Genomic DNA, 12,999 nt, shown 5'->3' on the forward strand with positions numbered 1-12,999 from the left:
CCAAATACAAAGCAGCTGAAATTGTTTGGTGAGAAACTTCAAGACAGTCTAGTGCTGCGCAGCCAGCTCAGGTTTTCCCTCTCCACTGGAGCTATTTCTGAGAATATCCTGTGATTTGCTCCCTGACACATGTATGTGCTGTGCCTATTCTCTGGCAGACAAAGCTGCTGCATGCTGCCAGACCAGGCAGGACAAGGGATTCAGCCCGACATAATCCAGCACTCAATTCACAAACAGGAATGGGCTAAGACTAATACAACTTGTTTGCTCCTCGTACCCCCAGTGAACAAAACAGGAGGCACTTAGCTATGGAACTCTCAGGAACTCATCGGTAAAGCAAAGCTTTTGCCTTCCATTTGCATGAATGCATTCTGCTAAAGCCTTACTGCTCTTGTGTAATGTACAAATGGAGGGAGCTGAATGGATAAGCTGCCAGCTTTTCCGGGAAAGGGTTAACTACAGCGTTTAGAACAATGCTCTAAAGCACCAGGGATTCTAAAGAGTTACTGTCCCAGCAGGCAGCAATCTCACTTGACCATCATTTCTCCTCCCAGTCTAGACCAGAAGGTGCTAATGCCTCCACTTGTGAAAGGAACTGTAACTTGAAGACCAAGTCAGCCTGCAAGTAAGCATTCAAACAATTCCTTCAATGCAAACAAGATTTGGCATTTGGCTGTAATGATTTCACTTACATGTCTTCTTACAAGTTAAAAATATTCCCAAAAGAAACATAAACCCCCTACCTGTGTCACGTTTCTGAATTTATTCAGTCACAGTTCTCAGGGGAAAATGATCAAGCTATTTGCAGTTTAGATTTTGATCTCAAATTCTTACTGGATGATTTTGAAGGGTACACAGTAGAAGAACAGAAAGGAAGATTCTAAATGTGTTTTCTTTAGATTCTCTCAGAAAATTTCATGGCTTACGATTTTTTATGTACTTACAACTAAAAAGGGTAATTAGCTTATTTTCAGAAAAGTTACAAGTTTATGTATAAATTAGTTTACAATGCATAACCTCATTAATAGGTATTGAGCTACACTAGGAACTTTTTGTAGTTGTAATCATTTTCACAGCTTATATTTGATTGCTGCAAGAATCAAAAGTAGCTTAAAGAACATACATACCTCAAAAAAGCTCTCCACATACTGGAGGATGTAGACTCCACAATCACTGAAGTTGTTCTGCTGTGGCACTTTTGGGTTGGAACCTTTCATGACATCTTTGGAAAAGCTTCTTTTGCTGCCTTTCCTGACTTCCCATTCCACCTCTAAATATCTACAATAAAAGAACATGCGAATTAAAATAGTTTTATTCCCTGAAGAATTAAAAAAACTCCAAAAACAAAACACAAAAACAACAACCCCAAACCAAACTAAAAAATTAAAAAACCCTAAACCAAACCAAATTAAAAATGCCCCAAGTACCAGATAGGAAACTTACTCCCTTAGTGTTTTCACAACATTTGACCGGGAAGGGCCTCTCAGTGAGTCCATAAGCAAAATGCAGGGCCTAACAGAGAACACAGGTTTTAATACATAGTATTTTACAGCAGCTTGAAAAACACAACATTACACAGAACTAGTTTGTGGAGTGGCCTTAAATAAAACTACATCAATACTCCAAAGTTCTGCCAGCACTGCTGTAACCTCCCAATTGGGATAGCTAAATTAGCTAAACGGCCAGTTATCTTTATATTTAACCATACACTAAGTACACTTAGGAATGTACTTAGAAAATACAGTACTGTCAGTCAATTTCTTACAGTTGCTTAAAACACCTTCAGGTGTCTAATGCTCTTTTAGGTGCACAAGGTATCTGGGACACTGGCAAGAGAAAGTAAGGGACAGAGCCCAAAAACGTCCTGCTGGAGCAGCAGCTTGAGGATACATGGGACACTTCACAGCACACTAGAAGACATTAGGAAAGCATGTTCAAGAAACGATCCCAGCCTAAATCTGAAATCTAGCTGGTAGTTACCCACAAAACACCCACCAGCTCTATTTGGAAGACTTTAAAAAATAATCAATCCCTAACCAAGGACGACTCTGCTCGAGTCCTTTCCTGTACACTACAGATGCTGGTATCCTATCACTCATCCTAAAGCACACTACTTTTCAGGACCCACAAGCACAGCAATCTTACCAGCCACCTTACGTGCATGTTGGATTTATACATCAAAGCTAACTCATACCAGAGTTCAGAATTTCAGCATTATATGTAGTATGTATTTTGAGGGATAAATAAATGCAATTACTTTTCACAAAATTCTGCTTTTTCTTATCTGACAATAGCACATAGACATTCGAGGTATCATTCAAAGAAACTTCAAACTAGTAAATTCAAACAAAATATCTGCATTCATTTATCTATAGGTGTGTTTGCATTTATAAACTAATTTACACTTACACTATTTTTTAGGCATAAGCATATAATCACTTGAATAATGTTTGCTTGTACTTGTTTTAATTTCTGATAAAAAGATCTATATAGGTACTGCTCTTTAAAAAAAGCTTTAAAAGCTCTTTAAAATGCTCTTCTAAAAAATGTAGTACTTTGCAGGTAAAAGAAGTGACAACCTTTCCAAGGTAATTTTCTATTTTATATAGAAGTAAATTTAAAATATGCTAATAGTCAAGTATTTAAGTGCCCTTAATGACTTTGATACTTAATGTCAAAGATGTTATGAAATTTCACATTGGATTAAAATACAGTCTGCTGGAAAGTATTACGTACAGATTATCTGTCATCAAAATGGGACAAATTTAGCCAAGCTATAATCAGAAGCTCATAAATATTCTTAAAACACACAACACAGATGGACTTTTCCTTGAAAAGGTATTAAGTCATATATTCCATAACATCTATAAATCTGTACTTCTATTCTGCCTCCTAAGAATGTACTGTGAGTGTACTGTGAAAGTCTTTACCTTTTTAGTAAACCTTGTATTCACAAGAAAGGAAATACAAAAAAATAGATAAATTATGAACAAAATACAAAGGCAACTGTCAAAATAGCAATACTAGTAACAATATTTCTGGATTTCGAATCATGCACCTGTCACACCATAATGCAAAGAACTGCAGGCAGTATTTATTAAGAAATTATGCCTGGATATTAAATATTAAAAAAGAAAGGTTTTCTTATTCAGAACACACAAAAATCCTTCTAAAAGTGTGGAACGCTTTTATTAGAGAAAAAAGAATAGACAGAGACAACAAAGAGGAACAGCTACAACACATTTAGATACGAGAAAGGGGCAGTTAAAAATTACTCCCATTTTCCTTTACTAATATGAGTAGTTTTTCTTCATTATTAATTATTTAATTAAAAAACATTAAATCATCTTTTTCACCTAGAATACATTTGAACGTGCTGGCGCACCTTGTTTTGGCAGGAGTTCAAGGGCAAAATACCAAAGAACAGGCTTATTGAAAGAAACAATCTTAATTTGCCTGATGCTGCACACAGGCTTAACAGAAACCAAAAAAGCTATTATTTCACTAGTAGTTTCATTCAATAAGTTTTCTGCTTACTGAAGATTTTAATATAAAGTTCTCTCTCAAACCCTAACAGCATGCTGATTAAAGTATTTCAAGATTCATGTATGACTATTTCTCATAATTACTGTGTTTTATATTTCACAAATTTCTATGAAATTTCCATTTTAACTGTTTTAATACTTACTGTTTGCAGATAGTTGGCTTCAGGTACCATTGTCCCATTTCTGAATTACAGTTATCATCTACAAGGCCACCATCATCACTACTGTCTTCCTACAGAAGCAATGTGGTTACAGGTGTTTAAAAGCTAATACTATTTTTTCAAACAGATGCAAAGGAAATTATTGTTACACTTATCATTTTCATTCAAGATCAATAACTAAGTTTAATAAAGAAACAATAGCTTTAATCTGAAATGATTCACTGTTTGTTAAGTTGACCAACTTCTAGTCACACAGTTTCTGAAATTCATCCTAGAATGACATGGATTGAATGCTGCTATTTATTTAAGGACCGTGAAACTACACATTTTCAAAACACTGACGGCTTTAAAGAGGTGAATCTCCATTGTTTGGTTATAATCCAAATTATCAATACTTTTCCTTGCCAGTGAATGCTAGAAACTTGCTTGGCAGTTTTACATACGTTATCTTCTAGGTGAAATGAGAGAAGATCTGCAACAAGCTCAGAAATAGTATTTTTACTCCAAAATGCAACAGCTTGATTCTTAGGGCAAGGAAAATTACACAACCATGATACGCAGGATTATGGATTGCAAAAACAGTCATACCACAAGCCTGGAAATATCCTCTAGCTTTCTGTCTTCAAAATTGATTGCTATAAAAGTTATGGAAGTTTTATGAACAAAAGCACTAAGTTGCTGTACCTAGAAGAATCCCAGTGATCCATAGTTTCTTACCCTCCCATTGAGTTCAGTATCACTACCACAGACCACTGTGTTATGGGAAAAGAGGTGCTTTGCAAAAATGGCAATCCCTGTACCAGCATGATTTGTGAACATTTTTGTGAGCACTGTGTACATTTCATTAACACACAGGATCCTGGCACTTAAATCCTCAAGTTATGCCATGAACATGTTATCCTACTAGAAATTACTGCCTAGCTCCTCACACACTTGTTCATGTTGCAGACTCAACTCCTTTTTTGTCAGATGAAAAGGCTGATCCACTCAGCTTGTCATGGTCATTTCTACACTTGCTTTGTGCATTCTAGAAAATACCAGTGACAGCCTCATCCTGAATTAAGTTCTAAGCTACACAGCAGCTAAGGGGCTTGAATGTTCCTTTTCTCTAGGAATGCAGCTGGCCATGTGCTTGCTTCCCTGCCTTCAGGACATGTATTTCAGACTGGAAATACTGTACTACTTAGTCTCCATCTTCTGGAAACTCTAACTGCTACAAAACAGACAGGCAGTTCCATCAGGCAAAACTCAGAAATTTGCTCAGTTGGCATGACAGGAGAGGTGGGCTAAGTCCAGCTGAAAAGCATAGCTGGGTTTCAACATCAACTGTAGCTTTTATATGTGTGTACACATATACATAACTACTTGGAAGTCATTGCAGACAGCTGCAGACTGTAAAGTAATAGTTTGTTCTGGGCTCAGAGGTCCAGAAAAGGTCATATACCTGGAACACGAGCAGGAAGGCCAATTAGGAAGAGCAAATGTGTAACTTCTGGCCTGCTCACATTGAACTTACACTTGTCAAAACAACAGAGCTATGGAACAATGTCCTCATACCCAGCACTGAGTCAATCAGGGACATTTTAATATTCAGTCTTTCCACAGCTTTAAAATCTAAATGTTTTCCAATACAAACAAGAACGGTGCTTGATTATTTATCCATGCTGTGTAAATCTGATTAGAAAAAGCATCAATGAAACAAAACAATAGAGTAGCACATACTTAAAAATTTGTGTCTGGTTATATCAGGAAATGCAGCTGAAAGAAGAGTAACTTGTTATTGGGTTTAGTAGCTAACATGTAGTGGAGGAGACAAAAGATAGAAGTGTATCCCACTAAAATCACTAAGTAATATTGCCATTACACGAAAGACTCACAAAATTAAATGCAGAATCAGTAAAGTGGTTTTCTATTAAACAGTTAAATGAACAAATGTATAATCCTCTCTGTCAGCTAACCTGCAGATTTTTGTAGGTAACCAGTGCTTTGGACTTGACACTTGCAAAGGTAAGTAGCTTTAGACAAAGCACATTCACAATCTGTACACTGCTTTTAAGCTGTCCATTCAAAATACAACACAACTGTTCACATTTCCTAAATAAAATTGCTAAATTCTTTACCTGGTTATCCTGGTCTTCAGAAAAATCTATAAGCTCATCTTCATTTAGTTTATTGCCATCAGCTGAGTCTTCACTATAGTTTAGTCTGATTTTGTGCAATCCATCTGTATCAATCACAGACAGCAGGATATTTAAACATCAAATACTATGTCATCACTGAAGACCAAACTCATTTTAAGTACCTCAGATTTCCTCAGGATTGCTCACAGTAACTGGGATACAGCCAACATATAATAATTTACTTATGCATATGAACAAAAGTGAAAAGCTTCCTCTAAGTAGCACAACAGAAACTATTTCTTATTGTGTGAAATGCCTAAAAAAATTTGAAACACCTAAGACTAAAACCCACTATGAAATTTTCCCATCGTTCCATGGAGCCTTTATAACAGTCTAAATTGGTACTGCTACCAAAATGGGCACTCTGGTATGCTCGCTAAAACAACTATTTATTCCTATCCCTAGCTGGTTCCTTTTGTAACACCAAATCCATCCATACACACAGTGGATCACACTGAAAAAAGTAGTCACTAGCTTATTATTTTTTTGTAATTGGAAAAACTTCCTCCATTAGTTTACTGAGCAGATATATGAAGACTTGTGTTGGTAGAAGGGAAAAGGCAGCTTGGGAACACACTGGTAGGGAGGGCAGAAGGAAGGATCAGCTCTCCTGGGAGCAGCTTAGAAATATTTCACGGCTTGTTACATGAAAAGATTATCTGTAAATTCACTCCCAACGACCTCTACATATTTAGTCACATATTTAGTGGGGAACAGCACCAGAAGAAAAAAAAATTATGAATGTTCTAGCTATTCCTGTATAAGAAACAAATACAGACAGCTACAGGTTCACTAGTGTTACTACTACCATACAAGACTTCAAAACAGATTTTGATGGAAAAAGTAGTAAACTGTGGAAATAAATGAAAAATAAATAATTCATGCCAGCAAAACTCGAATCTTCCTAGAAAGGCGCTATGTAATATGTCTAAACAATGACAAAAATAAAAGCATTAGTGATGGTGTCATTGGAGGACATATTACCTATTAAAGGAAACTAGGATTTCTATAAGAACAGTAAATAGGGCAGTGAAGTAGCTAGTGGAAAAAAAGGAGAACATCTGCATTTGAGAATATTTCAAAAGAGATGTTATGATAACACTTTGGAAAGAGGTCACAGTGAAGTTCCCAGTTGGGAATTAGTCTTACTCAGTACCTTTGAAAAGACCTTAGCATAAGAAGTAGGTCATATAGTAATGTGACTTATTGCTGACAGATTTCTAAAAAATAAAAATTGGTATTGAGACAAATCACATCTTAGTAAAAAACTGAGCAATAAAAAGAAATATTAGATAAGTAATAAAAATAGATATATTTTGGAAGACTTCAAAGTTATTTAGGTATGAACTACTACAGATTCACAAGTTCAACACCAGGATTTAGTTTGAGATCAAGCCATCTCAGTTTAGGCTCCCATGTATAGTTAGCACCTAGGGTCTCTAGGTTCAGAAACCATAATCAGAGCACAGAGCTACTTAACTGAACAGCTACTCTGTATCTGCTTTAGGAGGCAAGAGGAAATCTCTTGGCTTCACTGACTACACTATCAGGGGCCCATGTGGTCTTTTGAGATATCCTTGGATATCCAGGACTTACAGATGGATTTGGCACAGTCAAGATCCACACCCTGCTCAGATAACCCAAGGCAGAATGCCTATCTTCCATATGGTTGAAATGAAAGTTTAAATACAGTGCATCTAAATTCAGCTGCCTAAACAAATCCTTCGGGTCAATCTCACCCTTAGATCAGAACTGTGCCCCCTGGGAACACCCGTTTTAAAGAAAGTTGCATTATCTTCGACAGCTGAGCAAGAGAGTCTGAGCATTCAAGTTAGAAAGAGAATGACCATCAGCTCCCAATACAATGCAGCCAGAAAAAACCCGTAAGAAATGTAATCTTAAAAAAAAAATCTGTCATAAAGCACATTCCAATTACGGACAAGCAACAGTAGCAGCATCCAAGACATGAGACCACATCATACAGCAGCAATATCATTAACGGTAACAATCACACATACAATGAAAAATTGACTCAAGAACACATCTACAGCCACCCCCAATACCCCTCCAAGACCTTCTAGGAACAGTGACAATGGTATCACAAATGAATACATTTAGAATTGAAATTAGTCCCGTTTACGTTTACGTCCACAAAGATATTGAAGTTGAAATGGCCTGCAGTATACAGATTAAACTATACGATCGGTAATGTTTTCAGAACTTGTCCTACAAGGGATACAATTGTATTGTAACTGTGTTAGTAGGAACTGTATTGTAACTAAGTCAGCAGGAATATTACTGGTGACTAAAGTAAAAGCTTTTGCATAATCATGTTTCCTAGTCTATGCCTTAAGGAGATCCAAATGTTGCAGTGAACAGAGAAAACAACCTTTTTCTAATTCCTTCACCTGCCTTTAAAAGTATGCCAGCTCCTTTGTTCACTTGGGTACAAAGACGATTGCAGATTGGTGAGCGCAGTCTCCACAGCAGCGATGAATTGGGAAAGCCTCTCTAAATGTAACACAGTGGTCATGGAGGAAATTTTTTTTTTTTTTTTTAGAATTATTTTCTTCTTACTCTTTTTACATACTTCCTTATCAGGACATTAAAGAAAATAGTGTTGAAGCAAAAACATCAAATGATAAAAGACACTGATATTAAGGCTGCTCACATCATCTTAGGTCAGTTTTCCCCTGCACGTACCTTAAAAGGATGCAAGGTTAACTATTTTTTTCTTAAAAACTGCAATCTTGAGGGATGCAAAGCGGTATCTACAAAACTATTTTGTTTGAAAAAAGCTCATAAAACTGAAAAATTAATCCGATCTAGGAAAATAGTGTTTTATCTCCAGCCCTTTGCCATGAGAGTCAATGTCAATAAAGCCACAAAAACATTTTAAATGCAATGGCTATGAATTACTTACATTGCAAGCACTTGAAGCTGTCATATACTAAACTTTTGAAGTATGAAGTTTACATCATCATAGAAGTAATAACAGATCTGGAATCTCCAAGTATTTCATTAAAATGTGCATATTTTTACAATTACATACCCATAGATTGGCTAGCAGCTGTGAATTCACCCTGTATACCATTTTCATCCAGTGTTCTATGGTCTAGTTTATGGCATGCTGATTCCACAGTGTTAGGTTCTTCCACATCACTGTCTGTTTGATTCAGTTTTTTGAAAGCACTTTTTCCCCTACAAGGACTTCTTCTACAACATGAAGATTCACTGTCCTCTGTTTCAGTGTTTGGGTCGATTAAAGCTGTACTGTACTTTTTGGTAAACGTCTTCTTTGCTGTGGACTTGGAAGGTGAGTTTTGTGCATCTAATTCATTTGGCAAAGGAGATGGTGTGCTGCTCTCTCCATCAGAAGAGGAAGATTTCATGGGCATTGCAGCATTTTCATGATAATGGGGATTTGGTTCATATTTGGGTTTTTCTAAACCAGGAAAACAGATAACAGCCAAAAACCAGTGGGCGCTGCAAAGGAAAGAAACACATTAAAAATCTGCAATTACATTAATGCCCCCATAATTACTCAAAGATAAACTATACTAGCTGTTCACTTTTCTGACCAAGTTTTACTCAAGCCTTCAGATGCTTCTGTAAAAGTACGATTTCTCCGTGCAAATAATCACTAACAAATTAGTTAATATGATGCAGTTACTGGAAAACAGGTGCTGTCTTAAATATTTATTTCAATTTGCTCACACTTTATACATTGTTTTCTTTCTCTGAATTGAAGCTTATTTCTTTTTTAACATTTTCTTAATTAATGCATGAATTAGAGATTGTAGAGTTCATGTTTTATGGTTGTTTGAAGTTTCCTAGTAGTTCAGCACTAGCAACACAAGTCGTCAGATTTAATGGTATGGCTGAATTGCCCATACTCTTCCACATATGAGATCTTCCAACTGTATTTAACACTTTACATTTTTAAAGAAATCTTGTCAACAGTGAGTTAAAGAAAGAGAAAAAAAAAAGTGCTTGCGATGTCATCACAATGGCTCTGCTGCCTTCCTCACCCTTCAAAGACCTTGCATTCTAACTTTTCCAAACCAAAAACAGTTATATCCCCCAACACAAAGTGTAAATTTTACAACAGTTTCCTCCGATTTCCTTGCTTTTTTAGGTTTCATTGACTTGCCATTCAATCAGAGCTAGAGTAGCAGCAAATTCAGGGACTGAGGCATTACAAGTGGATTTTGATTGTCCAATTAAGAAATTTTCTGAGGGAAGGTGAAGTCACGTTTCAATGTGTTTTAGGAGACTAAAGAAAAAGCAGTAGCTAAAAATGCATGCCATACTAAAACAATAATTAGATGGTTATGAAGCCTAAATTCCATCAAAATTTAATGGCAGTTAAAGTAAGTGGCCACTGAAAGCAGCATGTGTGGTATGGTTTGTCTTGAATGATTCACCACACCTAATGAATGTATTAAGTACTGCTCAACCCTGGAATTAGTGTGTACTCTGTTAACAGAGACTTTATGTACCAATTTTGTCAGCAGACTAGCATATTAACCTGGATGTAAAAAGGGAACAGCGTCTAACTTTTAAGAGAACAACCTGTTTTCACTGGAGACTTGAATAAGAAGGACTGTACAGCCAAAGAACATGGATGTAATCATGGTACACACCGTTCTGAAGCTGATTCTGCCATAGAGTCAACCTGCCCACCTCCTATTACTGCAGTTTGACAGCTGGTTAGATGATGAGTCTACATTCCCTAAACTAGTGGTTATCAGAGAGTCTGGAAAAACTGGTTGGAACTAGACACCAAAACCCAGCAACTTCCCAACAAACCACCACTTTCTCATCTCCCTGGTTATTTTTCTGCTCTGCAATAATATTCTTACTGTACTGATGTGAACATTAAGCCCTCAGTACACACTGTTACATTCTACTTGCTGAGACAAACATTGCTTTGGTTCCTTGTCAGAAAGTGAACAAGACAAGGAAAACTACTGTGTTTTAAGTTACTAGGAATGTAAGTAATTTTTATAAAACCACAGAACTATTTGTTTTCCTTTTCAGGTGACTTCTAATACACATAATTTCTCCTCTGCATAACCCATGTGCATATGTGAATGACATGAGAGGATGGTGGGAAGTGAACTACATAACAAGTGCAAAGGCAGCTTAAAATTTAAATGACAGACAATTCAAAGTTTTAGTACTTTAAGTTTCGTAGGAGAGGGATGGCGAGGATGAAGTCTGCAGTGGACAGGGACTTGCAGTGGACCTTACACCTGAGTCATTGAAATCACCTGGATCTGGATGTCTTGCCAGAGGCCGTGGTATGTCAAAAACTAAAGTTAGTGCTGATGAACACCTTTGTTGGGGAAATACAACTTTATTGAAAGGACAGATCTATGTATGGCCAGTTATCTCATAACTGCCTCTACACTGCTGGCCTCAAAACTCAACTGGAGAGGAGGCACGAAAAGAAGAAGATATAGAAACTTGCCTCCCACCGTACAAGGGCACAGTACCTAGATAAATCACTTTTTATTAAAAAATCTCTTTTTTATTTTTTGAAATTTCAGCTAGATATGCCTATGAGACATCAGTTAGAAAAGTCCTGTCTTATCTGTCCTTATTTTGCTTTTATTGCACACATTTAAAATACAGTACTTTAACTTTCATAAATATGTTGGCTTAAGAACTGTTTAGATTATTTCTGTGAAATACAGAAATGTGTTTGTGACAATTTGCTCTGATCTTAAAGAAAGCAAGCATCATCAAAGTCCTTAGCAACCATTAGAATGACAATGGTCTGCTTCCTGACCCTTAAAAAAGAGCAGAACAAAGGGATATAAAGACAAAGAATAAAGTTCTGAAGGTAATAGTGATTTGCAATTAAATTTTCTGTCAAAATCCATTTATTGTAACTAAAGATGATCCCATCTGTACCAAAGAGATCTCATTACAAAGGACTAAGAAAGATAAATCTAAAAGTTACTGATGTCAAAAGCTTAGAAGAAAGAATGTGAGGTAAAACCTAGAAAAAGTACTCAGAAAAGTAAATTTTTGCTGTCTTTATATTGTCTGACAATTCTAATTTTAATTTTTAATCACATGGAAAAAGAGTTTTTTCTCTTAATTCTGAACTCCCAATTCTTATTGTAATGTAACTTTCAATTTCAGAATTATGAAGCTTAAGCCTTTACCAAATGTGATAAAAAGGTATGTTCACTTACGCTTCATTAAGGGGAACAAAAATGAAATCTTTCTCAAAAATATCAACATGCCGTGTCCACGTTTTCACTCGCCCATGTCGCTTTTGTTGTATTCTGCAGGAAGAAACCAACACACAATTTGTAGGGTGGCTTATTTTATTTGAGGGAGCATCTTCCAGATATTTTCACCTTAACAGCTTGTTAAGATTTTCAAGGGATATTCTATGTCTGCTACAGGTCTCAATGTTACCTAGAGTTCTGTTGATATTTCTCTCTATAAAGCATCTGTATTAAGAGTCTTCACTGCACTTAGCTCTATGTTAAACTGACTTATCAACAGACTTACGAAAGGTTTGAAGTTTCATGAATATTTCTTCTTTCTCTTTGATTAAGGCGTTTATAGAAGAATGAACTGAACACATGTATTCTATCAGCATCTTCTTTTTTCAGCTTTTCAAGTACCAAATACCTAATTAGTTAAATAAAAAAAAAGGAAGAAAAAATAATGGAGGTTTTAACTCAAAGTATTCAGCATCAGAGTAAAAAGGACTGCTTACAGGTGCTCCCACCAAATTGTAGCAGCTTCTCAGAGAATAGCTATTCAGAGCTGACTATCCATAGGAACTAATTAATGCAAAATTTATGCAAATATTTCAAGGTATTCATATTTCAAAGTATTACTGCTCTGCTCAATCAACAAGCTGTTCTGCTGTTTTTGTATTTATTTCTGGTTTATAGCAGGAAAACGTATTTTCAAGGAGTTTGTTACATAAAAACCTATCTAAGAAACCCAAATTTTGTATTTGAGCCACCAGGTCTCCAAACAGTACCAAGAGTGACACACTCATTTGATTTTTACTTCTAAAATTTGCTAATAGTCTGGAAAAGATACATACACACCTTAAGTGTAGCATAAAACCAGCAG

At 36.1% G+C, this 12,999-nt stretch overlaps 1 protein-coding gene across 3 annotated transcripts in view; it reads right to left on the reverse strand.

Annotated features, from left to right (window-relative positions):
• Positions 1–12,999, reverse strand: part of SENP6 (SUMO specific peptidase 6) — a 73,937-nt gene that overhangs the window by 3,545 nt on the left and 57,393 nt on the right. For all 3 annotated transcript variants that reach the window (XM_083857381.1, XM_083857380.1, XM_083857379.1), the window contains 7 exons: positions 12,421–12,543; positions 12,096–12,188; positions 8,939–9,372; positions 5,827–5,930; positions 3,689–3,777; positions 1,444–1,512; positions 1,128–1,278 (listed from right to left, as the gene is read on the reverse strand). In XM_083857381.1, the coding sequence (XP_083713507.1) occupies positions 1,128–1,278; positions 1,444–1,512; positions 3,689–3,777; positions 5,827–5,930; positions 8,939–9,372; positions 12,096–12,188; positions 12,421–12,543 (1,063 nt within the window). The remainder of the gene's footprint in view (positions 1–1,127; positions 1,279–1,443; positions 1,513–3,688; positions 3,778–5,826; positions 5,931–8,938; positions 9,373–12,095; positions 12,189–12,420; positions 12,544–12,999) is intronic.

Source organism: Zosterops lateralis (genome assembly GCF_965231275.1).
Source record: "Zosterops lateralis genome assembly, chromosome: 3".
NCBI lineage: Eukaryota > Metazoa > Chordata > Aves > Passeriformes > Zosteropidae > Zosterops > Zosterops lateralis.